The sequence below is a fragment of the Xiphophorus maculatus genome, chromosome 5, assembly GCF_002775205.1.
Source record: "Xiphophorus maculatus strain JP 163 A chromosome 5, X_maculatus-5.0-male, whole genome shotgun sequence".
NCBI classification, from domain to species: domain Eukaryota; kingdom Metazoa; phylum Chordata; class Actinopteri; order Cyprinodontiformes; family Poeciliidae; genus Xiphophorus; species Xiphophorus maculatus.
Genome location: NC_036447.1, coordinates 12552756 through 12578800, shown reverse-complemented (window position 1 = coordinate 12578800; position 26045 = coordinate 12552756). Strand labels below are relative to the sequence as shown.

Below are 26045 nucleotides of genomic sequence, written 5' to 3'. Positions count from 1 at the left end.
AGAGAATTATTAATTTTCTTTTACAGTGAAGTTTTTATATCAGCTAAAAAACATTAGCTGATATAAAGTAATAATGTGATGTATTTCTCCAAAGTTGGGCAAGCTAACTTGTGACATCTGTATGGTGTTGTGCTCATTTTTGTCTGATCAAAAACAACCTGCTTATAACAGAAGCATTTGAGGTAGTTATACATTTTTTTACTTCTTCAGGCAATTTTTTATGGGTTTCCTTCAGAGAGATATCCTTAAAAACAGGACTACGAAATGTACAAAACCTCACACAGCTGCCTAAATGTTTTTTGTGATTTCAAGGTTTCAGATTTTAGCTTTGTGTCTTATTTTTTTGGTTCAATGGCACAAAAACCATACTGAGAGGTTCACTATTTTACTTATGCATTTCGGTTGTTTTTTAAAAGTTATTCTACTACATTAACTTGTAGATGCAAACACAAACAGACCAGTAGTTGTGATCACAACAGGGGTTGAATATCTTGCTTGTGCAAATATAACTAGTGTCAGACGGCATCTTTATCAAATTCTGTGTGTGAGATTGGCCATCTAAAAAGATGAACAGATCATAGAACTACTGAATTAAACATTTAGATTTCACCAGGTTTTGCTGATATACTATAAATATTGGTAATAGTGTGCCATTAATCAAAATAGATTTTCCCAAGGTTTTTCAGAGCTGCTAAGTTATTGTCTGAAATGAAAATGAACACAGCTGATTAAAATGATGAAATGATAGGCAGACCTATGCAACAATTAAATATAAATCAGCAATTTAAGTTAGGTGTGGTGAAGCAGGGATACTTCATCATGCAAAACACTGTACTGAACTTAGTGCTATGTAAAATATACTATTGGGTTATTAAATCAATCAGTCTCAAATAGTTGAAACTGGGTAGTTGCACAATGTATAAACATTTTTTTCCCCTCATTGCATAAGATTAAACAAGATGAACTAAACTGATGAAATCCATCCTGAAGAGAATCTGTGAGAATGCTTTTCTACTGCAGGGCTGTGGAAGCATCAGTGTTAATGAGATGGATGGAGCTAAATGAAGAGCAATCCTGGAAGAAAACCTGTTTTAAACAACAAAACAGCAAAGAGTGGCAGAGGTCCATCATCCTCTAAAGGATTCTAATAAACATACAGCCAGGCTTGGGTGAAAAATGTAGACACGCCAAATCCATTTAGCATATAATTACATTCAGTTAGAATGGACAGAAATGGCTTAGTTCTATTTAATTGCACTGACACTAATTTCAGTTCAAGTTATATGGACAGGTTCAATTTCGGGATAATACAAATTCAGTTTATGAAACCAGCTGACAGTTATCTTTCTAGCAACGATTTTGTAATCTGGTTTAACAGTGACCTCTAAAATACAAATAAACAGCATTAGAAATTAGACACTATGAATTATAGTCTCTAGCCTTTTATTGTTATGTGCAGAAATGATAGATTTCCCAGAAAAGCCCACAATATATTATCTGTTAGCAATTGCTATATTGTGATGTAATGGTAATTTGCTTAGCCAATCATCCAAAATTAACAAGCTTACACTACAGACTCAGACATGAATCCTGACTATTCTTTTGCACATTTATATTCCATAATTTCTCTCATTAGTTGCAATAATCCGGCAAAAGCTTTTCTGAATTTGCCTGTTTGAAAATGCCTTTCATTATTTCTGATTTGTAGCTTTGATTATGTCTGATTCGAGTCATTTTATTTAGCTGTAAATAAAATGACTCCCTCCATATTCCTCGTGTTTTATTTTTGTCAGACTGCTCGTTGCCATTGGCCTGAGAGAGGATGCAGGCAAAGGGGCGGGGCCGAGCGCACAGTTGGTGGTAGGTGCGGTAGTGCGGCGTCTGATGTGTGCATAAAGACAACACTCAGCAGCAGGACGAACACGCTCGGAAGACACCGACATGCACACAAAATGCTGCGTCCACGAGCTGTGACCAGCCGCTGGATGTGAAGAAAATAACCAAACACCGGGGGAAAATAACCTTTGAAGCGCGGGCGCGCGCTGGCAGCATTCTTGCCGCAGATTCCAGTAGACATAGATCCTGCTGATGCGCTTTCGCTGTGCATGAATCCCTCTGTTTGGTTTGCACGTTCAGTACAAAACCGAGCGGCATTGACGACTCTGTGGAGCCTGTGAGTGCACCTTATCCGCCTCTCTGTACACCTACACCCCACCCCCCGCTACACTCCGTGGCACCTGCTTCAGGATGGCCTTAACGATCTGCACGCGATTCACCGACGAATATCAGCTGTTCGAGGAGCTGGGGAAGTAAGCACGCATGTTCCTTTGTTTTTATCATCTGTCATTCTCACCCTCAGCGAGATGTCAGCTTGTTACGCAATAGGCCGCTCTGCTTTAGGGACGCGCGGATTTCGATGCTGGAGAGTCTGTGTGCTGTGCGTGTGCGCGCCGCTGACAGTTCATCCAATAGCCTAACCTATGATGCAGAGGCTATATGCGCTCTCGTGTGTGTGCGCGCGTGCATCACGCAGGCCAGTGTAATTGCTTTCTATTTGCTTTAATCCCAGCATCCGAAGCCCTGCTTGCGCTCTGTGCTCATGTCGTTCGGCAGGGTGGCGTCATTTTCCTCCCTCTTGGACAGCCGCTGATGCTGCAGTTGGATATTTGCGGGACTCCTTTGCTAAAAAGCTTAACCAGGATGACAAGTGCATCAGGCGTGTGCGCGCGTGTGTGTGTGCAAGGAGATATGGTAACTCACTCCTCCTTCTCTACCTCCATCACCCCTCCTGCGTGACAGAAATACACACACTGAATGCGACAGCTCTCGTGTAGTTGGGGATGACACACTCCCTAGCCAAGCATAGATCCGTGGTCAATTATCAGAGCCCGGCAAGGGAACTCTCACCTTTCCTCTGACAGAGCCACAGGCCGCCATCCGCACATACCAGCATACACTGATCAGGCAAAACATTATGACTTTTAAAAGGTGAGGTGCATAGCAGTGATTACCTGCCAATTACACCGGATAGTTAGCATAATATACTAAGAAGCAAGCAAACACTTTGTACTCAAGGTTGTTAGAAGGAGGAAGAAAAGCCTACGTGAAGATTTGAATGAGTTTGACAAGCACCAGATTGTGAAAGCTAGATGACTTGGTTCAGATGTCTTCAAAACTGCATCTCTTGTAAGGTGTTCATAGGACTCCACAGGTCAGTATCTATCAAATGTTATCAGGGGGCATGGAGAAGAGAACAGGCCAGTGGAGGGGAAGTCGATGGTTTGGCTGGAAATCCTTGGATCCTGCCCTTGGATTCAACTTTGACTCGACCTACCAAGGGAGTATTGGAAAAGCAAGTCATCCTTTCAGGGAACCAGGACCATCATGAGTATCACCTTTATCACCAGCATAATGTTCTAGCCAGGAAGCAAAAATGGTTCAGGATTGGTTTAAGGAGCGCAACAACTTTTAGGTTTTCATGTGGCCTTCAAGTTCTCCAGCTCTCAATCAAATCTATAGCATCTATGGGATGTGTGGGACAAACAAGTCTGGATTCTGGAAGGCCACACTTCACATCTCCCCCGACTTAAAGAACATTGGTGCCATTTACCAGAACACTACTTCAGGATTCTACCGGGCTGTTTTAGGAGCAAAATGGGACCCAGCACATTATTAGGCTAGTAGTCACAAAATTTTGCCTGCTTCTTTTGTGCACAGCAGGTATGTGTTGTACACACTTTTAAAAGTCTTGCTTACTTGTAAGTCTTTATTCCTTGAAAGGTATGAGCCTCTACGTATTGTTGTCATGTGCTTCCTGATCTGCAGCCTTGAGTCCTACGTGTCTGCAGCTAGTTGACTCCCAGCTAAAATAGAGGGACACAAAATAATGCAGTCTCTGTTTCACTGTTTGAGGAACTGACCTCTCAAAACTGTCTGCAGCTCGTCATCCTAATTTCTTCAATGTTACAGCAGTTTTTCCCTTGTTTAAAGGTTCAGCAACATTTACAATCCAAAGAGCCAATGTTGTCTAAATAAAATTGATGTACTGCTGAAAACATACTAAAACCTCGGAGGAAATCGATAATTTCAAGTCTTACAATAATATGATAGTTATGTACTCAGGATGTCCAGATCAAGAATTGTAAGTTAATACTAGTAAGTTAATATTAGGTATTTGCCAACACTGAGTCCAATTCAATAAAAGTCAATAAAGAAAATTATATACTTTTTTATCCCACAAAATGTTAGATTTCACCAGTATTGCTTGGTGTCCATTAATAGATTTTCAAGTTGCTGCAGTTGCCAATATATTTGTAGAGTTTCTGCTTCATATGGTGGCGACAGTGGTAGGTGTTCAGCTCCACAATCAGTGGGTTGCTGGTTCAAGTCCCTCTCTGTCTGCCTCTTGAGTTAGACTCATCACCTGTCTTGCCTGCTGATGCTGATCAGAGGATCCGTCAGACTTGCGACCGTGAATGAATGTAGGGTGAAGCACTTTGGGCTCCTTTGAACTTGATAAAGTGCTGTACAAGCACAGACCATTTATCGATCCACCTATAACAATCTGTTCACTTGAAATCTCATGCAACTGGTTATGCTATGATTTTTTTCTTTAATAAGTACTAAATTAGAGGTTGTTTTGTGGCAAAATTTTCATTTATGTTAGATAAAACAATGGTTAAAATCACCATTTATCAACAAGTCATTGCAACAATTATTGATTTAGTTTGTTACACATCCTTCACCAAATAAAATAATGGCTGTAATAAACTCAGTTATCAGATCCCAGAAAATGAATAAATCATAGGTCAGGATTGATTTCAGGTCATGAGGAATATTGGATGCTAAAGGTGTCTCCATGACTGCAGAGACTAGCAGTCATAAGATGGGTGAATCTTTCCAAGGCTGCATCAGATGCAGCTCTGTGCTCCTTCTATTCCTCAAATATAGCTGACCTAGTTTTTTGATCTTCGTTAATGACCTTGACACCAAAACAAAAAAGGACTGAAACAATACGGAGCCTTATTTTAAAAAAGTGTACAGAAGGTTTGTAGGGCAAGTAAATTTGTGAGATGAAATGCAGTGCTCACCTCTGCACTTGATAGACAAACATATCACTTTTCACCTGTTACTGTGCTGACTGATGTCAAAGGCAATCCCCGAAATGCCTACTGTCAGCTGAAGATCCAACTTTATGTAGATTAATATCTGTTAGTAATTATTGCAGTTGCTTTATTATCATTGCAGACAAGTTAAGCAACAGTATGATAACACTTCTGTTTACTGATTTCAACAGTGTAATGTAACCTTGGGTAACAAACCTCAGACAGGCTATAAGGTTTATTACCTCAGCCTGTCTGTAGCTGTTGCCCCTTAACTTTTTAAAGGTTGTTTCCTTCTAACTTTGAAAATCGATAACTAGCTGCTTCATCATATTATGGTTTCTCTTGTCTGGTGAGATATTTAAGTCAGTAAAACATACTGATGAGCGTTTCCAACCTCCAGTTGTGCAAGACTTTGCCATGCTGGTAACACTTTTAGCAAATTCTATTACACCGTGTTCCAAATTATTATGCAAGTGATATTTTCTCAGATTTCCTTAAATGGTCAATGCAAATGATGGTCAGTATAATTTTCAAGTCATGAACTATTACAGTATAAATCAAATTTTACTGAACAAAGCTCCCCATGAGAACAGTATTTTTTGTCAAAAATAAAAAACTCAAAATGCACTGTTCCAAATTATTCTGCACAGCAGATTTTCTAAACATTTTATGGATTATAAAGAATTGCAAACGGTCATTCTTTGAATGTGCAGCATTAAGTGGTCACATGTATTAAAATCAAAAGCTACTTCAATCAAAAACATCTTAACAGACCAAGTTACATGTTAACATAGGAGCCCTTCTTTGGTGTCACCTGCACAATTATTGATCCATTGAACTTGTGAGTTTGTGGAAAGTTTCTGCTTGAATTTCTTTGCAGGATTTCAGAATACCTTCCCAGAGCTGCTGTTTTGATATGAACTGGATTCCACCCTCAGATCTTCTGCTTGAGGAAACTCCAAAGCTTTTCAATAGGGCTGAAGTCAGAGGAGGATGGTGACCACATCAAGAGTTTCTCCCCTTTTGTGCCCATAGCAGCTAATGACACAGTGGTATTCCTTGCAGCATGAGATGGTGCATTGTCATGCATGAGGGTGATTTTGCTACTGAAGGTACGGCTCTTCTTTTTGAACCATGAAAGAAAGTCCATATACTTTGCTGAGGTCATTCTTACACCTTATGGACTCTGAAGGGGCCGACCAATGATTCTCTCCCCATGATTTTGGCCCAAAGCATGACTCCACCACCTCCTTGCTGATGTCACAGCCGTGTTAGGAAGTGGTGGCCATCCACCACCAAATCACTACTGCGTCCATCTGGACCATCCAGGGTTGCACAGCAGTCATCAGTGAACAAGTCTGTTTGAAAATTAATCTTCATGTACGGCTCGGCCCACTGCGACCGTTTCTGCTTGTGAGCACTGGTTATATTGTTACTGGTTTTTCTGTCATAAGCAGTCATAAATGATTTATTTAGGCAGTGTAAAACAGGTTTTTACTACTTTTTTAAACTAAGAGAAAATGACAAAGTATCTGTCATTATAAGCTTTCTTTTGTACACTTTTAAATGAGTAATTATTGCTGTTAGCATTAGTCCCTTTTATGTTCCCTTAAAAAAAATAAAGATCCATAGCTTAACTCTGCCAACATTTCCAAATCCAGAATGTTTTATGACAAACTTTGAAGGCTCAAAAGGATAAAACAAACCAACTTTTTTAAAAATGCGTTCAGCTCTTCTATTATCTAGAAAGTCTAACTCCAAAATAGTTTAAAAGTAAAAGCCTGAATGATCAGCAGACATGGCAGGCATGTCTCCACAGAAAACGAGTAGCTTTTTAGGCCTTCTGTACTTTTTCTGATATAAGCATGAAACACCTCGCTATGCTATAAAATAATGATTTTTAATTTTCCAACCTCAGTGAAAACTTCCACACTGAAAGGTGTTGCTATTTGTTCAGTGTTTCTGCTCGGGTGTGATGTGTTCACTGACTGGAAAAAATCTGTTCTTTTTAGTTTGATAACTACTGGTAAGCTGTAAGGCCTTTCAGGCTGAGATGCATCCATACCACACCAGTTTCACTCACCATCTGTTTTCTCTAGTTGTATATTTTTATATTGTTGAAGTTTTTCTTTTTGTGTGAATGTTTCCATTGTTTCTGATGGTGAAAATGTGACTTTTAGACCCCAATTGTAACATTTTCCCTTTGTTCAAAGGATCAAAGCAAAGCTAACTGGCATAGTTTCTCTTTGGTCGCCTAACTCACTACTAGCTCTCTGCTTGAGTTGGTTGCAACAAATTCTTCTTTGAACTCCTTTGACATTCTTTTTGACCTGCACTGTTTGATTCTGCCATCAAACGCCTATGGAAAAATCAGTAACAGAAACTTCATTCAGCCTAGAGCGTCAGATTGGCATGAACGCTTTTCAAGTGGGCAGTTTTTTTTTTTTCCATCAAAGACACATCGCTGACGTATTTTATTTTGTTTGTGTTTAATTAAAGGGGAGCATTCTCTGTGGTCAGGAGGTGCGTGAAGATTTCATCTGGACAGGAGTATGCTGCTAAGATCATCAACACCAAGAAGCTTTCTGCCAGAGGTAAGAAAAACAAACATTTATGTAAGAAAAATAAATAAGGACACACTTTGCATGAATACCAGAAACACTCTCTGCTTGTCACTCAGTGAAGTGTTAATAGACTCTGAATGATGCTCCCTCTCAGAGTGGGCTTGAGGTTAGAGTGGGATCACATGAGGGGGTGCAGGTATTGTTAATGTCACTGAGAGACAGACAGACAGACAATCAGACATGTAGGCAGTGAGGAAAACATCTACCTTGAGTTTGAATGTTGGTAGTTTTTTTTTCCTGGGTTCAGAAGGAAACAATGAACAGCAATGAACAGTAATATGTCATCATTTCTTTGCTCCTTTGCACTTTTGGTGCATTGGTTTCCTTCCTATTTGTGTAATTCTTATTTGTCCTTTAGTTCCTATGCAAAATTTAGTCACACACAACCTTGGATGTGTGTATGTGTTCTGTATTGATTCAGGGCTCTAGCTGGTCTTGTCGTCCCAGGGGCAGATCTCTTGCGAAGCCGACCCAGTTCTTTCACATCCGTCATTGTAATTGTAGCCGCTGGCCTGGTTGCCTCAAGCTTGGGACACACACACACACACGCACGCACCCCCACACGCACCCATATTCATACTCAAGCTCATAAAGACACACTCTCAAACATGTGCACGCACAAGCACAGCCATGACCCAACCTATTTGTGAATACTAACCAGTGGAGTGTTGTGCCTCTAAGGTTTCTTTTCTTCTGTCAGAGTCCACTTATGCCAACACTTGGTTTTTTGTGCAAAACATGGACTGGTACCAGAGCACTCAGACAACTAAGACTCTTTTCTTCCTAGCTTTTTCCTCAGGCTGAATGAGGATGAAGCTGACCACTTTGTAGTCAAAGTGTGGTCAAAGTGTTTGACCACACTTTGGGCCTGATCTTGAACCATTCCGAGGGAAGAACACTAAATTGCATGAGCAAAGAACAAATTGCACGCGCAGTATGTGAGTGTGTTGCACACAGTCAACAAAAATGGCACATGCAAAAGTGATGCAGATGCCCCCATTTAAATGAGGATCTTGTGTGACCTACCGGGTGTTGTCATTGAGATTGACAGAGAGCAGAGAGGCCAGAAAAGAAAAATGAAGCTTAAGCCATCGACTTGGAATGACGATGATAATATGGGTTAATAACCAGAGATTTCTATTTTACTCTTAACCCCAGGATTTCTACACATTTTTGAAGAATGCAAAATTGAGGATGGTGAATCATTTGTGGCTTATATCTTTATCCATGCTCTATTTTCACCCACAGTCTAGAAAAATCCAATTTTCTTTTCGATTAGATAGCAATTTCAGTCCAAAGATGAGTGTTACACCCTGTTTCATTGTTCATTACAACACAGAATAATCTGAAGCAGGAATACAAATATGTCACCCATTAGCTCATGAATTTGTGCTTAGATAATGTATGAGATTATAAACAAAGTTTGAGTTATTGTTTTCTAACGTAATGAGACTGAAGTCTGAATTAGAACAATCAATTATTGAGAATCTTATTGACCTGATGAGATAATGAAACGTGTGACAAGAAAAACAAGCTTAAGATTTAAATTTCTCAATATTGAGACAATGACATCCTAAGAACAGGTGGAAATAAAATGTAATAAAAATTATACAAATGTTCTTTTGACCATTGTAGTGTCATCCTCAATGATAATTTGCATTAATTACATTGGCTGCCAAACAAATGACTCCCTAGGGATAACAGTTTTTCTCAACATCAAAGCTCAAGGCAATTGTGCCTCATGGTTATATTACACAGTATTATAACAGTCAGCCTGAGCTTTTATGTGAAGATAATGGGAAATATTAAATTGTTATTAAAACTCATGCTGGAGTTATCATGAAGATGAGGTGTTGAAACTTTATTCTTAACAAAAAACTTAAGCTTTTTTTATCTCCAGATTATAAATGAAAGCATTATCACAACAAAACGAGGTCAAGATCCTGTTACCTTGAAATCATGGTACAAAAAACTCTAAAATATAGAGATTTATATTCATAATATGTGGTTTGTCTTAGGTAGTAAAATGTATTTTGTGAACAGTTTTAGCTTTACATAAAATGTTTGTACTTTATATTTGGAAAACATCTGAAAATGATTGCAAATTTAAAGGTTGAATCTGGAAAACTGCAGGATTTTGAATCATGAAAACAGATATATACACTATAACACATGAGATCTTATAGAAGATGAGACTGCCTTTTATCCAGGAACAAATGCTGAGCACCAAATCAAAGCCCATTACATTATGTACCACTTTCTTTCAAGTGACATGTCGACAGAAATTAAATAACTTCTATTTTTGCTTCTTTGTTTTTGCCAATTCTCATAATCCTTATTTTTGCCGTTGCCCTAGAACAATATTTACCATACTTCTGGGGTGATGTTAATTTTGGCATTTCATACAAAATATTAGTTACTTTGCCATTAATGTTGCTTTTAAAGGTGTTTTAATGTAATTTCCAAGCAAATAGTTACTTCATTGTAATGCAACAGTAACTGTTACCTTCAGTTATTAAAATGCTGTATATATCAAAAGCAATTTTAAAGAAATTTTACTTGACATCATATCTCTTTCTGATGTCTTGAAATTGGCCTGACTCAGTTGCACACTCGAACAACAGTGATGTCGAGACATGCAGTGGTTGTAAATTTTCTTTACTTTCCTTTTTCTGAAATTACAAAGCAACATTCATAAATCTGATGTGCGTCACACGATGTGCGATGTTCTACGGAGCTTACGTTCTTCAACACAGAACCTTAGGACCCAAAGCTGCCCTAAGCGCCTGTTAAAAACTGATCCCTTTCTTGACTCATTTCACTCTCAGAGAGAATAGTTACCAGCATATGTATGAATATTCAACTTAACATGGACAATGAAACACAGTGCTTTTTAATAACAAAACAAAACAAAATATTCATAGGAAAGAGAATAGAATCATATTTTAATGGAAGAGGTGGGGGTTCCTTGATCTAAAGACCCCAGCAACTGGTCTCTCACATCTTTTTTTTACCTCCTTTTCTGACACTCCCACTTCAGCACGTCATCCCAGCAATGCTTCTCCATTCCAACCACTGATGCATTTTACAACTGTTCTTAGGAGCATTGTAGTTTGAATGATAAGCCTAACAGATGCACAGTTCCTCCAGGTGTTTGCTAATTGCTTCTGCCACTAGTCTGGTGGAGCTGTATGAGGGAGAAGCAGGGGAGGGATGCTCTGAAGGCGGGGGCTCAGTTGGAGACTGAAGCTCCAAGGAGGAGGGTTGGGTAAATACGCATCGAATAGCTGCCATGGGAGATTCAAGGCTTTCTCAAACATGTATTAATGAGTCAAAGCAGCTCTCCAGGTATGTGTTTGAGGAGGAAATAACAGTATTACTTGGCATAAAGTGCAAAAAAAAAAAATCAATGTTGCTTAATGTAAAGCTACCGTCAGTTCTATCCACATAAATAGATTTTATTTTCTTAGGAAAATACAGTGCAACATTCAGCTGTGCGATGGGCCATTACAAATAAATTTGGACCAGGATCTTTGACTGTCTTTCAAAATTTTTTTTATTGTTAGCAGGAGGAGCTTGTATAGCTAAAAGTTTTACATTAAAATAAAAACTACATTGGCATTCTGATGAATGAATGACTAATTTGTCTCTTGATGGCTCACTGGCATCTATTTTGTGCATTCCCCAAGCTGCCTTGACATGCCAGCGGCACTGCATGCTCTGGAAGTTTTGTTTACAACCTATATCTTTTCTGCATTCTGTTGATGTATTAGATAGTTATGTGTAGAACTGTTAACACATCTTTACAATATTTCCACTGGACAGCTTCAGGGCAGTGTTCCTTAATTCCAATCCTCAGGGACTAGGGCCCTGCATATTTTAGATGTGTCTCTGTTTTAGAACACTTGATTCAAATAATTGCATGACATCCTCTGCATGCCATCAAGTTCTGCAGAAGCTTGTAAATCATCCATCTATTCCAGCCAGGTGTGTGGCAGAAGAAAATCACGTAAAACATGCAAGGAAGTGGTCTCTGAAGACTGGAATTGAGAAAACTTGCTCTAGGGGATACCAAAAAAGGAAAAACAAACAGTGCAAGAAAATACAAAAACTCTAAGGAGTTGTTTCATTCATGCTCTTTGCCATTAATGTTCTCACATGGAGCGCACTCTTTAGGTAAACCGCAACAACTTGAGGCTTCAACAGGATTTTGGTTTGTTTTGCAGCAGCGTTCCTTCTCATTTTTTTAAATCTATAAATTATTGCATGTTGCTACCAATAGAGAGCAGTCTAAGGAATATGTGAATTGAACATAACGAGACAATAAATTTCATTGTAAACTTGGTTGATTTACAATGTAAAAGTGTCAAAAGCATTGCTGTACATTCAGAAGTAGAGTTCTACTGAAAAAAATGACGAAAGGTAAATATTGGTTTTGTGATGAAATTTTGCTGATTCTCTAATTTGGGTATTAGTGTTTTTCACTCTTTCTTCTAAGATTCATATTTTTGTCATTCTCTTTTTATTTTTTGTGAAGAATGTTAGACTTGTGGTTTTGTCAGTGCAGCAGCATGATTTTAAAATTGTTAACTTTTTAAATGGCTGTACATAATCCATATGTAAGGTGAATTTTTACAACTCTTGCTTTGCATTTTATTGCTAACTATGGAAACGTGCTTATACTTGTTCAGTCAAAAACATAGGGACTTTAAAGATCATTTTAAAATAAATAACTGGAATAATTCAAATATTTATGTTAACTGAATTCTCACTTTGATTGGCATGCCATGCTAATACTGGGTTGGGCTGTTTTTTTGCCTTCAGTTACGCCTTAGTTCTTCATTGCATAGATGTGTCCGAAACCCTTCTCGGGTGCTATAATTCATTTTAAATTATAGCATCACCCAGTTACAGTATGTTGTCAGCTGCAAATTCTTCATGAAAATCTCCTGTTCCAGTACATCCCAAAGTAGATTCAGAACTGGTGACTGTAGAGGCCACTGGGGTACAGATAACTCACTGTTGTCATTTGAGCTGTGTTGCATTGTGCATTATCCTGCTGGAAGGATATAAAGATGGGTACACTGTGATCCCAAAGGGATGGAGATGGCCTCATACTGTTAGACCACCAGCAGTAGTCTGAATTTATGCTTCCATGTTGTTTATGCCAAAAGATGCAGACCACTTATCCTTTTGCTGATTTAACAAATGAAACCCAGTATAGTGCTGAGTAATAAAACATCTTCAATTACTTATCAGAAAACAGAAAATATCAATAATAATAATAAAGGTAGGCTTTAACGTTTGGTAGGACAGACGGTGCATGTGGCTTAATGAGTGGTATGTGGGGCCACCGTTATTTCAGGATTTTTGCAAGATGGAAAAGAGATTGAAACCAATAGTTTGAACTCTTTTGCATTATGTTCTGGTTGTGCTCTGTTAATATTCTACAAACACATTATCTTCTTAATTTTTTATTTTTAAGGTTGTTTTTCCTTTTCTAGTGGCCTTTATTTGATAGTGGTGAGACAGGAAAGGTGTTTTTGCGAGAGGGGGCAGACATGTGGCAAAGGTCAACAGGCCGGGACTGGAACCTGTGATGGCTGCATCGAGGCCTAAGGCCGCCATATATGGGGCACCATCGCCATGCCCCAGTAAACACACGCTATCTTAAAGACTATACTTTTTTTTTAGTTTGATGCAGTTTATGGTGATTGTTAAAACTCTTCAATACTTAAAACAGTGCTATGATATATTTTTTGTCTATAGCAACAGAAAACTTCTTTGTACCTTTTTGTATTCTTTGCATTGCATTTTTCCTCTCTTCCATTATGTCTTCTCTCTTATTGCTCTGCTGTCCTGTTTTTTGTGTGAAGACTACTCTCGCTATTTCTCTGTTCTACCCGTGTTGACCCTCGCTTGCTCAGTCGGTAACGGACACCTCGGCAGAAGGATCGGTGTCTCACCACTTGCATAGACAGATTTTCCAAAAATACTGTGAAGAATAATCTCACTCCTTGTGCATGTGGGTCTGCCTCTAAAAACACACACTGTCTGCTTGTGTGTGTATCAAGGGCGTAGGTTTGGTCTAAGTTTTGGTGGGACCTTACAACTTACTGACCAACCCCCCGCCCCGCACCGACCATTTTTGACCAGTGGGGGGAGGGGGGGGCACCACATTGGCTTAATAACCCCCTCCCCTCCTGCCCCCTCCCTATGTGAAAAAATATTACATAATTAACAGACCTATTCTACCTCACATTCAGTGCTGACCTTACTAAACACCAGACTTTACAACAAATGCGTTGCGTGATAGATATCTAACTTATGGGTCCCCTCACTGTACTTACAGCCGAGGTAGCGAAATAACTTCTAATGTCTGTCGTCCTTTTCTTTTTTGGTGGCGACATGGTCTCGGAGACTCATAATAAATGTCAAACTCAGAAGGAGACGCGTTCACTGTCAGCACCATGGACCAAGCTTCCGTTCCGCTTGTGGCCAGCTGGCCGCCGCCTGTTGCAGCTAATCAAAGAACGTAGATCCACGTTCTTTGAGCCAATAGCGGCATGGGTCGTCATAGTTCAGAACAGCGAATTTTAAAATGAATGCTACCACTGCGTAGTATATTGAAATATTAAACTAATCAGTGTAGATTTTCGTTTATTTATTTTGTTTTTGTTAAAAAATAAAAAATTTTTAAAATTAGTATGGCAAAAATTGGTCGGGACTATTTTATATCCCTTGAATATTGGTCGTGACATGTCACGACCGTCCACACCCAAACCTACGCCCATGGTGTGTATATTTAAAGGTTTACATGCAGGACATGCTGGCGCGTCAGATACAGTCTTAGCCGCTTTATATGATAAGCTTCAGAATTGCAACTCTGATTCCAGTCTCTTTGGCAGGATCATAAGCCATTGCACCAACCCCCCCCCCCCCCATCACCAAATCATATGCAGTTGCAGGCGTGTGTGTCAGTATCTGGAATTGACAGAGGTTTAAGATAGGACTGATGGCTGGAATGTGGGCAGATCAAAGCTCTGTGTGCATTTCCTGTTGTGTGGGCACGTATGTGCGGTGGTCCTGCTGGGGCTGGTCACTCTCTTGCAATCTACAATCCCGATTGCGCAGCATTTCATTAGGAGCAGTAGATGAGTCAGAGAACAAGAGGGGGTAAGAGAATATGGCAAGAGGGGAAGAAAATGATAGGAAGCAGCGAAAAAGGAAGATAATAAGAGAAAGGATGGCAAGTCAGTACTTGAGTTTTTGTGTTCATGCATTGAGACGCTCTCCCACAGCAGTTGATTTGTACTCTCCCTTCATGCTTGTGTCGGTGTCCTGTCACTGCTTCTCTGCTTGCCATCTCTTGTCACTTTATATTTGCTGGTGGTGTGCTGTGCATGTGTGGGTGTGTGCTGCCGTGCTGTCGCTTGTGCATGCCTGTAAACCCTCATCTGCTTTTAAGTCTCTTGAATATATAAAAGACAACGCTTGTTCATTTCATTTTTATAGTTATTGCATTGCACGATAACAGAAATGGGTCATAGCCTTGTTTGTTTGGACACAGCATTTGAAATATCCCTGGATTTTATTAAAACTAAATTATTTTTGAATTTGTCTTAAACGTTCTCCTTTTCACCGTCATCTTTCTTTTCAAACTAACCCTCAGTCAGAATAGACTTTTGGTAGCAACAGATTTAGTTGTTTTTTTTCTCCTCATTTTTATTTTTTAAATTTGTATTAAGTCACTGTTGGTCTGATTCACCTTGCTTTGTTGAGAGGTAAAATGAGAGATTGCAGAGACATGACGATATGAACGTTGGGGATGGAACGAGATGGAGATTGGAGAAACAGGAGGGAAGGGGAATCACATGACTCACTGGGTACTTGAAGGCTAAAAATAAATGCTGGTCGTGCTCTCATGCTGTCTGTCTCTATCTGACACACACATGTGTGTGCACACGGCTTTGAAAGTATTCCATCTTTTGAACAACGCCATGGTTTTTGGTTTCAGTTAAAGCCTTTCATTGGGAAATGTACCTCTGCACAATCTGTAAATCTGTATAAATATACAATATGTCAGTTACCAGCAAATTGTATCCAATGTATTTTCCGTGCAATTTGTTGACAATTTATCACTTCAATTGCTTCTTAACCTGGAAACATTTATTGTCATGCAAAATGCCAAAAATTTAATTGAGATGAGATGGAGTTTTTTGGACAGAAGAATTCAGGTTTGAAATTTGGATATGTATATTTGCTTTTCAGACATTTCCTGTTGCCAGCTTGAGACATTGAGGTACATAAAAATGATTAAATAATAACACTAGGCATGGGCTGCTATGAGATTCTCACTGTATACTTCTGCATAAATCACGGTCTCACTGTACCATGTCATTGACATGTAAAATTTATAGCATATCATCTAATTACTTTCATTTAGGGACTGTATTTCAACATGTTAATTTTGATTTATGAATTACACAAAATGTTACAATTTTAATGCAATTAGTCACATTTTTTTAAAAATACAACTGTCTCAAATCGGAAACTATTTGCTTGTTTCTGGTACACCTGTAAATCTAATGCATAAGCAATTTTGTATCCACCTTAGTCCTGGTGGTGTTGCTTTAAAACTGTTTTTGATATTGAGTAAGATAGCGAAAAGTCAGTCGATTGAATTGTCTTGGTTACAGATTCATTTTTGCGTTATTTGTTGCTGTGGCTGAAGATTATCTTGTGACTTCAGTGATAGGGATACCAAATATATGGTTGTAAACCAACATAAATTACAAACCTAAATCTAAAGTCTTAATAAAAGACTAATATTGGGAGCCCATTCTGGTAGATTTTAGAGGACAGACTCAACCGGAGAATTAAGCCTGACTTCAAAGGATAATTTCATCTTTAGGAAAATAGAGTCTTGTAACTATAAGCTGGAAATGAAAATTGCAGCTGTTGCATTTAAAATTGCCCTTCGGTGACTCACTCTGTAAGTAAAGAACCTACAGCATGATAAATAAGCCTAATAGACTTCAAAAACAGCTTTCTTAATTATACACCATGTGCTCCCAATGTCTCTTTGTACGCTGTTTGTCCTCCCTCTAGTTTTTCTCCTTGTTTGGCCCCATGGCAATTAATCTGTTCTTTAAGTGCTGCTGTATGTGGATTTTATAAAAGACCTCAACAAAAAATAAACTATTCTGTTATTCTGCCACTGTGTAATGTTCTTACAGTGCTATTAATAAAATAATTATTCTAATGTGATGTTCATTTAAAAGGTAATTTTCATCTTGGCATAAAATTCTCAAGGCATGATAACCTCTGATAAAAAATAGCATGTTGTCATGTTTTGACCCACGTTTAGACCCACCACTTAAAAAAAAGGGATTAACTCAGTTAACTGCTTTTTATTAAAGTCAGAAAAAGAAAAAAAGTTTATAATAATACAGAATTAACAACTGCTAAATTTAGCGGTAGTAGAATATTATATCTTTTTGCTGTAATGTTTGTTACAGCTTTCAGTTGGGTGAGTTGCTCAGGTAGCCAGTGGAGATCATTCTGCCTATATGAATGTCTTCTTTTACTTTCTCTGGAATCAGGCTACAACAAAGCATAGCCTGATTGATTGCAATCCTTTTTATTGACTAACATTGCCTTCTACAGTTTTGTGCTTGGCATTGCACTGATCTTCTATTGATGAAACCTCCAATGCAGAACACAGGAGATAATGTCAGAAGTAGGTTGCATATCAAGTGGTAAAAAGTTACCTGGAGCCTGGAGGTGGTAACGGCAACTAATATGACAAAAAGATGAAGCACAAGATAAACACGTAACAGATGGCAACTTAAAGCACTCAGAATATTTTGGAATCCTGCTGCCATAATGTTGCAAATATTTTTACATAAAAATCATTAGGCATTATTTCTTTTAAATATTATTTTTCTCTAATGACACACAACCACAAGTTGGAGTTAGAAATATCACACCTCTCAGATGTACTACATTTACAATCAGAAGGTGGGAGATTATTTTCAGCACCGCCTCCTATGCGAACGCAGTTTTGCCCATTTATAGCATCTATGTAGTCGTAATTACTGAAATGTGCATTTCAACAACTGCAGGAAATCAGTGTTTTTTTGTTTTTGTGGGACATTCGTCTCTCTGTTGAAATGATGGATGCAAACTTTGTAACTTAGTGTGAATTTTCTGATACAAGATAAAAGACATGACATACAGTATAGCTGGATGTTTTTACACAGATGTTCAAAACGTGTTTGACATAGATGATTACATCTGCAACCAGATGTTTCTTCATGAATTTCTGCATTGTTAGTGGGATTGTAGATATGAATATCTGCCTGTAAATAACAATGATTCTGATGATGCAAACTTTTTCTGCAGCAGGTAAAAACTGAAGCAGCTTTGTGGGTATAGTGGAAATATAAGCAAATTATCTATGAACTTTAGGAAAAGCAAACTGCTATATGAAAACTTCACATCTGGTAACATCTCTAAAAAAGACCTCAAGCTGACAAAATTTGGTACTTAAATGGGGTTTAATGTAATTTATCAGTCCCCTGGAACAACGGCACTTTTATAAAATTTTCACTCTGACCAGAAATGAGATCGAAACTAATATGAACTAACATGAAAAAATGTATACCTTTAGAAAAGTGCATCTTGACTAAACTTATTAAAAATTTTTTAAATGTCAACAAGCATCTGTTACATGTACTAAACTGTGAAGTTCTGTTAAGAAAACATAAAAATCTCCAGTACTTTGAAAATATTTTTGAAATAACTAAAAATTACAATTATAATACAAGTTTATATGTTTTTTCTTTGAAATTGCACTTTGAATAAATGGTTTATTTTAATTATCATTGTGGTTTGACTTGAACCTCGACTAAATAGGGGATCTATATACAGGAGCTTCAGCATGTATCCTTTCAGTTTTCCTTTGTTTCATTTCTTTTGTCCTTTTTGTAACATTAAAAGACAATATTCTCAAAGTGAACCTGTAATACTCTGATGATTGTATTATTACCTCTGTGCTGCAGATGCTCCTCACCTGCAGCACACAACAGTTAGCTCAATGTTGGGCTCATAAATATTAACAAGGCACAGTATGGCCTGATTTATGCATGCAAATCTCTGTATTTAATTACAGAAGTGTTTATGTGCCTACTTGTTTTTCTTGGTCATTTTGTCAGGATGTCTTCAAACTATCCTCTTCAGATTAAAATTATTTCACATATTTGACTGTGTCTGCTTTAAACTTGAACACGATAACAAAACATTCCCATGATGTACTCACAGGCATACTCTTGGAGCAGTTTTATCTTTGACACCAGCTGCCTTTGTTTCTCCTTCAGGGGGAGGAGAAAGGGAGAAGCTTGGGAGTTATTGGTTTCATAATTCTTCCTCTGTTGGTAACCAGCCGAGGGTGACGGTGTCTCTGCTTTTTGAATGGTTTTATTAGGCCCCTGTGTTCTGTAAGCTGAAGAATATAACTGTGTGGAGGAAGATTGCTCCGCTGCTGCCCACTAAGGATGTTACATTTGCCTAACTTAATCTTTTTAATTAAAACTCTTAATTAATTTAGAGGACAGCATTTCTGTTAACCTGCTGTGCTACACGTGGCTGGGATTTGCCTTAGTGTAACAGTTAAGACTAAGGATATGATTTATTGTTTATTGTTTAAAGGTATACTTTGACTGAGGCCAACCCAGAGAGTGTTTACAGCCTGTTTGAAATGTCACACCAAGAAAGCATCCAAAGTAAACTCATGCAGATCAGCTATTCAAAGTATCAAAAACGGTCAAATCTTGGAATTGAACTTGGAACTGTTTGGTATCCATCATAGTCCTGGTGGTGTTTCTCTGAAAACTGGCTGTTTTTTTGATTATGATAGCAGAAAGTCAATCAAGTGACTTAAAAAGATGGATTATTTGTTGCACTGTTTGCAGCTATGCCTATAAATGGGAGAAGATTAGCTTGTGACTTCAGTGGTTGTGTGTTAAACATGCATCCAAAGTAAAATGGAACCGTTTTTGTGATCTGTAGTTTAGTTTCCTTACCTTATGGACAGATGATTAGCTCACTGTAATTTTCAAGAAACCCATACCTGTCAAGTCTCCAGTTTTAACAGGGAAACAACCGTATTTTACCCCTCTGCCCCGGGTTGCTCCCACATTAATATTTTCCCATAAATTTCCTGTATGAGATCCAGCATACATGGCTGTAACAAGTGGTTACTTTAATAGTCTTCCCCTTCTATCATTGCTGATCAGTGTGCCCATTCTCATAGTGGTATAACAGCATCTGTTATACCTGTTATGAAATCTCTATTTTAGTCATATTCTAAATGATGTGTCACTGATCTGCTCTGCTTTATTTATTTCTTTATTTTTCCATTCATTTTTTATGTTTAAACCCTCTCTATCTGTTCCCTGATTTGGCATTATTGGATATATAGGATGTGAAATCGAACTCTTCAGTATAATACACTCCTGCACAACAGCTGCACATGTGAGCCTTCAGGAAACTGAAAGAGGAAGATGCTGGCTGGTCGGGTCTGCATGGGAAATTCTCAAATTGTCTCATGATGCAGATGATGGTGCAATGATTGTTTTGAGAGGGGGGGGGGGGGAGGGGGGAGTCAGTTTTGAAACACTGTCATTGCAACACTTTGGAGTTAGTTAGTGAACTCCAAAGACTATCTGGAGATTTGCATGGATATATATTTTTTTAATATCCAAAGAAAGTAAGATAATACACATATTTGTTTGGTCTAATACTTCAGAAAAATTAAGAATCTCAAAGTAACCTAACTTAAATTTTTTGGACGGTGGGAGGAAGTGGAACAGCTCAACACAGAGACCCTTCATCCCAGGCAGGATTTAAGACCAGGACCTTCTTGTGCCAGATAACAGTGTTAATATGTCAACAACTGTGCCATCATGTGGAAAAAAGGGAAAGAACTCAATGCAGCAGTGTCCACTTATTGTAGATGTTTAAAAAAAAAACCCCAAAAACTTTCACATTGAATAAGATGGAGAAGAATTTCACAAATCAGTTGTGATATGTGGAACATGGCATATGAACAGATTAAAAAACCCAAATGCTTCTGCTCTTTCAGAATAAACAAAGGGAAAAACTGCAGGTTCAAAGAAATTATCCCACTGTATACAGAGGAAAATTACTCATTGTGAACACTTTTACTATGTCCATTATAGAGAGACAAAAAGGTTACTTTATGTTAGTGAAAGTTTAGAGAATGATTTTTTTGTACTTTGTATAATCTTGGGAAAAATATCAACCTCCTTTTGCAGCAACAATTACACTCATGAGGCTTGGTGTATTTCCACCCTATAACTTAGGAAAGGTTTAAATAAGAATGGAAAGCTCCTCCATTTTCAAGGTTTTAAAGAATTTTATTAATGGCCTATTGCTGAGTCAGAAGTGTTGGTTCCCAGACTACCTGTGAGAAACTTGATAACCCAGGTATAGACCATAATGACTCTGTCTAGTTAGAACAGATCAGACTGAATGGACACTGCATGTCATGACATGAACTTGCTGTTCTCATTTTTGCAATAATTAATGAAGTATAGTTTGAGTGAAAATCATTGATTGCTGCGCGGGAAGTAAGAGTGACAGTTCATCAGGGGAAACTCCTTTTTCTTTTTTGTATTATTTCCATTATCACTTACTTTACTTCCCTCTTTAAAATTTGGTTACTACTTTTCTTTTTCTGGCTGCCATCAGCATTGTGGCCTTCGCCTCCACATCATCATGACTGACTAAATGAGTTGATAGAAATGTATTTAAAGTTTTGCTTTTGGAGTCCTGCAATATCTGTGGTGTGTCAGGGAGGAAGTATGTGAAGTTCACAAAGACTCAGATGGCTCCTTTTCAATTCTCTTAGTAAATAATTCACTATGAGGGTCTCAGTTTCATGACTTTAAGAAGACGTATTTCTTAAAAACAAAACACAAAAATGTATTCCTGAGAACAAGATGATACAATTTTCCTCAGAGGATTGCAGTGAGTGTGACACAAAACTCTCCAAAAATATTTTCGTTGTTATAGTACTTGAGTATTGTAGATCACAGCGGATTTTTTAATTCAATATTGAAGAGAAAAGCGTTAAGTAGCCATTCCCACTGCAAACTAAAAATATAAATGCACAGAAATTGAGTCAGGCTTAATGAGACTGAAGTTTCAAAGTCTTACCAAGTGATTGCAGCTGAATGGATTAGATCAACATCTGTGCCTTATGTAGTGCCTTGAAAAGTATTCATAACCCTTGAATTGTTCACATCTTTTCATATTACAGTTTCATATTTTAGTCTCATTTGGCCAGAGCACTTTCTTCCAAATGCTTGCTGTTCCCCCACATGGCTTGTGGAAAACCGACACAGGATTTCTTATAACTTTCTACAAATGACTGTTTTATTATTTACTCCACAAAGTGTGACTATATAAGTACATGGCTGAAATGTCTTATGTCAATTGAATTTTCTATCTGAGCTTTTGATCTTTGCCAGTCTTCAGAGTTACCAGAGACTTCTTGGGTTTAACGTTAAAAAAATATCCAGTAAAGTACATTAAAGTTCACAGTTACAACATAAAAAAACAAAAAAAAGTAAAACAAAGTTTTATGCTTTTGCAAGGCACTGCAATTATAAAGCCAGCTGTCGATTTTAACAAATGTAAGCAAAGTGCCTCTCAAAGCCTCTGCCGCATTGAGGATCAAGCTTGCACATTTGCACTGACACCTAAATATTTTAAAGCTTTTTTGTCATTGACTTGCAACACATTATCGAGTTTAGGCAGTTTCAGTGTCAAGCAGATTTCAGACTTGCTTACAGTAGCAATGTTTATATTAAAGGGGATTTACCAGAGTAAAATATAAAAGAAAATGTTGGGTCGACCAAAAATCTTCACATGCATTCATACACTCTAATCCAAGTTACCCAATTCTTCTTTGTTGTTTTTTTGAATAAGGACTTTCTCAATGAAAAGGCAAGTTGCATAGATAAACAGCTTTAACAACAGACAGGATGGACAGACTAGCACTTCTTTCTCACATAGCCTTCAGAATTGAGCTGAACATTTATTTGCATTATTTGTGACAGTTTGAGTTATTTATCTCATTTCAAAAACAGATGAATTCAGACTAAAAGCTTGTATGATGATGACACCTATTGAACTATTTTTCTGCCCGATGTTCTTTAGAGTTTTATAGTTGCATGAAAACTCTCGGGATGTCTGCCATTTGCATGCAAGGCTGGTTCCACTGCAGAGGAAAACGAGAGGCCTAACGCTCTGATTGGTGCAGGAGTTGCTAGACAACAGATGTCCAGCCAGCTAGGAGGTGTACTACCTGTGGAGAAAGGAGAGGGAGAGAAAGAAGGGAAAGCAGAGTGAAAGTAAAGGTTGGAAAATGCTGAGGAGGAGTGTGGCTTTCATGTGACAGGCATTTGCAGTGTGCAGTTTGTTGGTGAGCACAGCAGCAAATGCCATGTGTGTTAACGCGCCAAGTTAGAGAAACCCCCCGAAATGTCTGATAAATCGTCAATGTGTGGAATGGGTTTTCCACAAAGTGCCTCACACCAACAGATAACAGCTTTTGATAAAAAAAAATATAGGTAATTTGTTTTATATTCTTACAACCAATGACAGCTTAAAATCCTTACAGCACATAAAAATAACCAAAGGCACAAATCTTCACGTAACAGAGAAAATAACTGTCACTCGTGTAAGAAAACCCGAAGTTGGGGTCAATCCAGCTGATTTTTGGAAATTTACAGGCGAAAATAGGGTTGAGACAGATAGAATAGGAGAGATGCTAAATAAGTACTTTTCAGTAACATAGTGAGACTGCGAGAGCAATTAGTGACCTTGCTGTGAGGGTCATGTTAATAAAACACCGTCAACTGAGCTGTCCTTGTTTCAGGCTCTGTCTGCGGCTCTGTGCTCGTCTGTTTTCGTCTACATTTGGCAGTACAGTGAAATATTATTTAAATGGACATGTCCTCACAGGCAATATGGAAAATCTGCAGCACCACAAAGTAGCTGTATTAGGCTGTATGTGCAGGAGTGAGGGCAAGCCTTTACAGAATAGATATATTATGCTTCTTTTCACAAGATGATTTTTCTAAGGCATAAGTGTGGTTTAGGATACTTAAGTGAGGTTGTGTTAAAAGCAGTGAAAGCAGTTAGAATTGTTTTCTTAGGTATAAGTTCAAATTAGTTTGCCCTGGAACAAAGGTAATGGCTAGTCCAAAAGGAGACTTTTGGACATTTTCTTGGAAAAGAAAATGGTGAATTTTCTTTTTACCTTCATGAAAAAAACTCAAAATTCTAGAATGTTCTTGTGGTTTATGGAAACTCTATTTTATAAACCTATTAAGTTTCATCATGTTTGCATTTGGTCAGCATTAGCACTGAAGCCACTGGTTGTTTACACAGTAAATGGAGGTAAACCACTATCTCCTCTTCTGCTTGAGATTTGAATCTGTTGACAAAAGAACAGAAAAAAATTATTCTACTTGTCTTACATGTTTTGAGTATGGATGTGTTCACCTGCTGCTATATTTTTCTTTCTTTGGTTTTTGTTTCCTGGGGGAAAGTTGAAATGGGTCACTTCTAAAACCGTAGCATGTTACTCATTATGACAACTGCTGTTGTGACTCACAGTCCAGTCAGTAGACTTTGGTATTCTCTGACAGACACATTTGTGTGTCGCTCTATGTTCATAAAGTCAGATGAAATCAGTGTACGGTAATCACCCTGCAGAGAGATGTGAGAGCCTGCTTGGGTTGCCATATCTTGTTTGGGGCTGTGCTGCATCCAGGCAGCCACACAGTCACCTCTGTACTTTTTAGTGTTTTCCTCTTGGCATGGCATAATGTGTTAACGTTTCAAAAGTTTTCTTTGACACGTGCTACGAACAACATATAGCGTTTACTGTTTAGGACTAATGTCTTATTTTGGAAAATAATTTTCACTAATTACTCTTGTAGGAAATTAAAGAGAAATGTGCATTATACAAAACTAGTGGTGCTGTGGGGAAATGGTTAGTGGGTTGGCATAAAGGCTGAATAGGACGGATAGAATGTTGATGGATGCCCAAATGCACATTACTGGGGCAGTAATAACTTTACTAGGTTGCACAGAATTTCTATCCTATTCTAATCTTTAATATTTAAATAAATAATTGAAAAACCTTCCATTATATTTTTATCCTCTTATCTGTGCTATTCCTGTTTTTTCTCTCTTCATCTTCACCCTTGTTGTCTCCAGTCTTTAATTACTCCGCAGCTCCAGTGTAAAGTTTTGGATGATGTACTGGCACATATGGAGTATATGTTCGTCAAACACTTTAGTAGGCACATCTGGTCAAGTCTTGCGGATAGAGGGAACTCAATATGCTTTCACATCTAGTGACAACTTGCTGAAGTTCAAATTGCACATGAGTATGAGGGAAGAAAGGGAAGTTATTGCTAATTACTGCATGGCTGTTAGTTTCAGTGTGGATAAAAATGTCTTGTTAGTAAGGGAGATCAAAGGAGAATGGTCAGAATTGTATTCAATTATAGAAACGCATCAGGAATGTGGAAGACAGCTCTGAAAGCCAATTTGAGACAAATTGACCCCTTCAATTGTGGGAAATACCAAGATGATGTTCTGCAATCATCTGACTGACAGCTCAGAAAATTAGCAACGAGCGACTATGAATACTGATTTCCAAATGGCGTCACAATACAGTTGTATTCAATAAATTTGAAAAGTTAATTTATTTCAGAAACTCTATTCACTCAGTGACACACATTATATAGATTTATGGCACACAGAGTAACGTTTACAAGCCTTTATTTCTGTAGATATAATGCATTTCTGCTTGCAGCTAATGGAAATAAAACGGTTAAGATTAGACTATTATAGCAGACTAATAAAAACATTTGAATACAAAAATGTGGGAAAATAAAAAGTATGTTTAATCTCTAAAACAAAAAAAAGTCAGATTAATCAAGTAAAAACAGAAAATCAACAATTCTTTCTTGTGCTGGTAAAACAACATATTTATCATTAATGTTATAGCTATAGCATTTAATTGTTTAGTTTTATTGCAAATACAGAAATCACTCTAGTCTTTAAGCCTATTGGCAATCAGTCTGCAGCAACATGTGTGGGAGGGGCAACGCTGGGTCACTTTACGCTCCACAAAGCAGGACAAAAACTCTGACACACTTTCTCTCAGAGAACCTTAACACCAGTAATCAAGTCTATGTCCAAATTT

At 37.9% G+C, this 26045-nt stretch overlaps 1 protein-coding gene across 6 annotated transcripts in view; it reads left to right on the top strand.

Moving 5' to 3' along the window:
• Positions 1-1840: 1840 nt before the first annotated feature.
• Positions 1841-26045, top strand: part of LOC102238314 (calcium/calmodulin-dependent protein kinase type II delta 2 chain) — a 50480-nt gene continuing 26275 nt past the window's right edge. For 4 of the 6 annotated variants that reach the window (XM_005805020.2, XM_023333280.1, XM_014471003.2 and 1 more), the window contains exons 1-2: positions 1841-2309; positions 7605-7699. In XM_005805020.2, the coding sequence (XP_005805077.1) occupies positions 2248-2309; positions 7605-7699 (157 nt within the window). In that variant the 5' untranslated portion in view covers positions 1841-2247. The remainder of the gene's footprint in view (positions 2310-7604; positions 7700-26045) is intronic. The other 2 variants (XM_005805024.2, XM_023333281.1) reach the window with 1 other exon arrangement.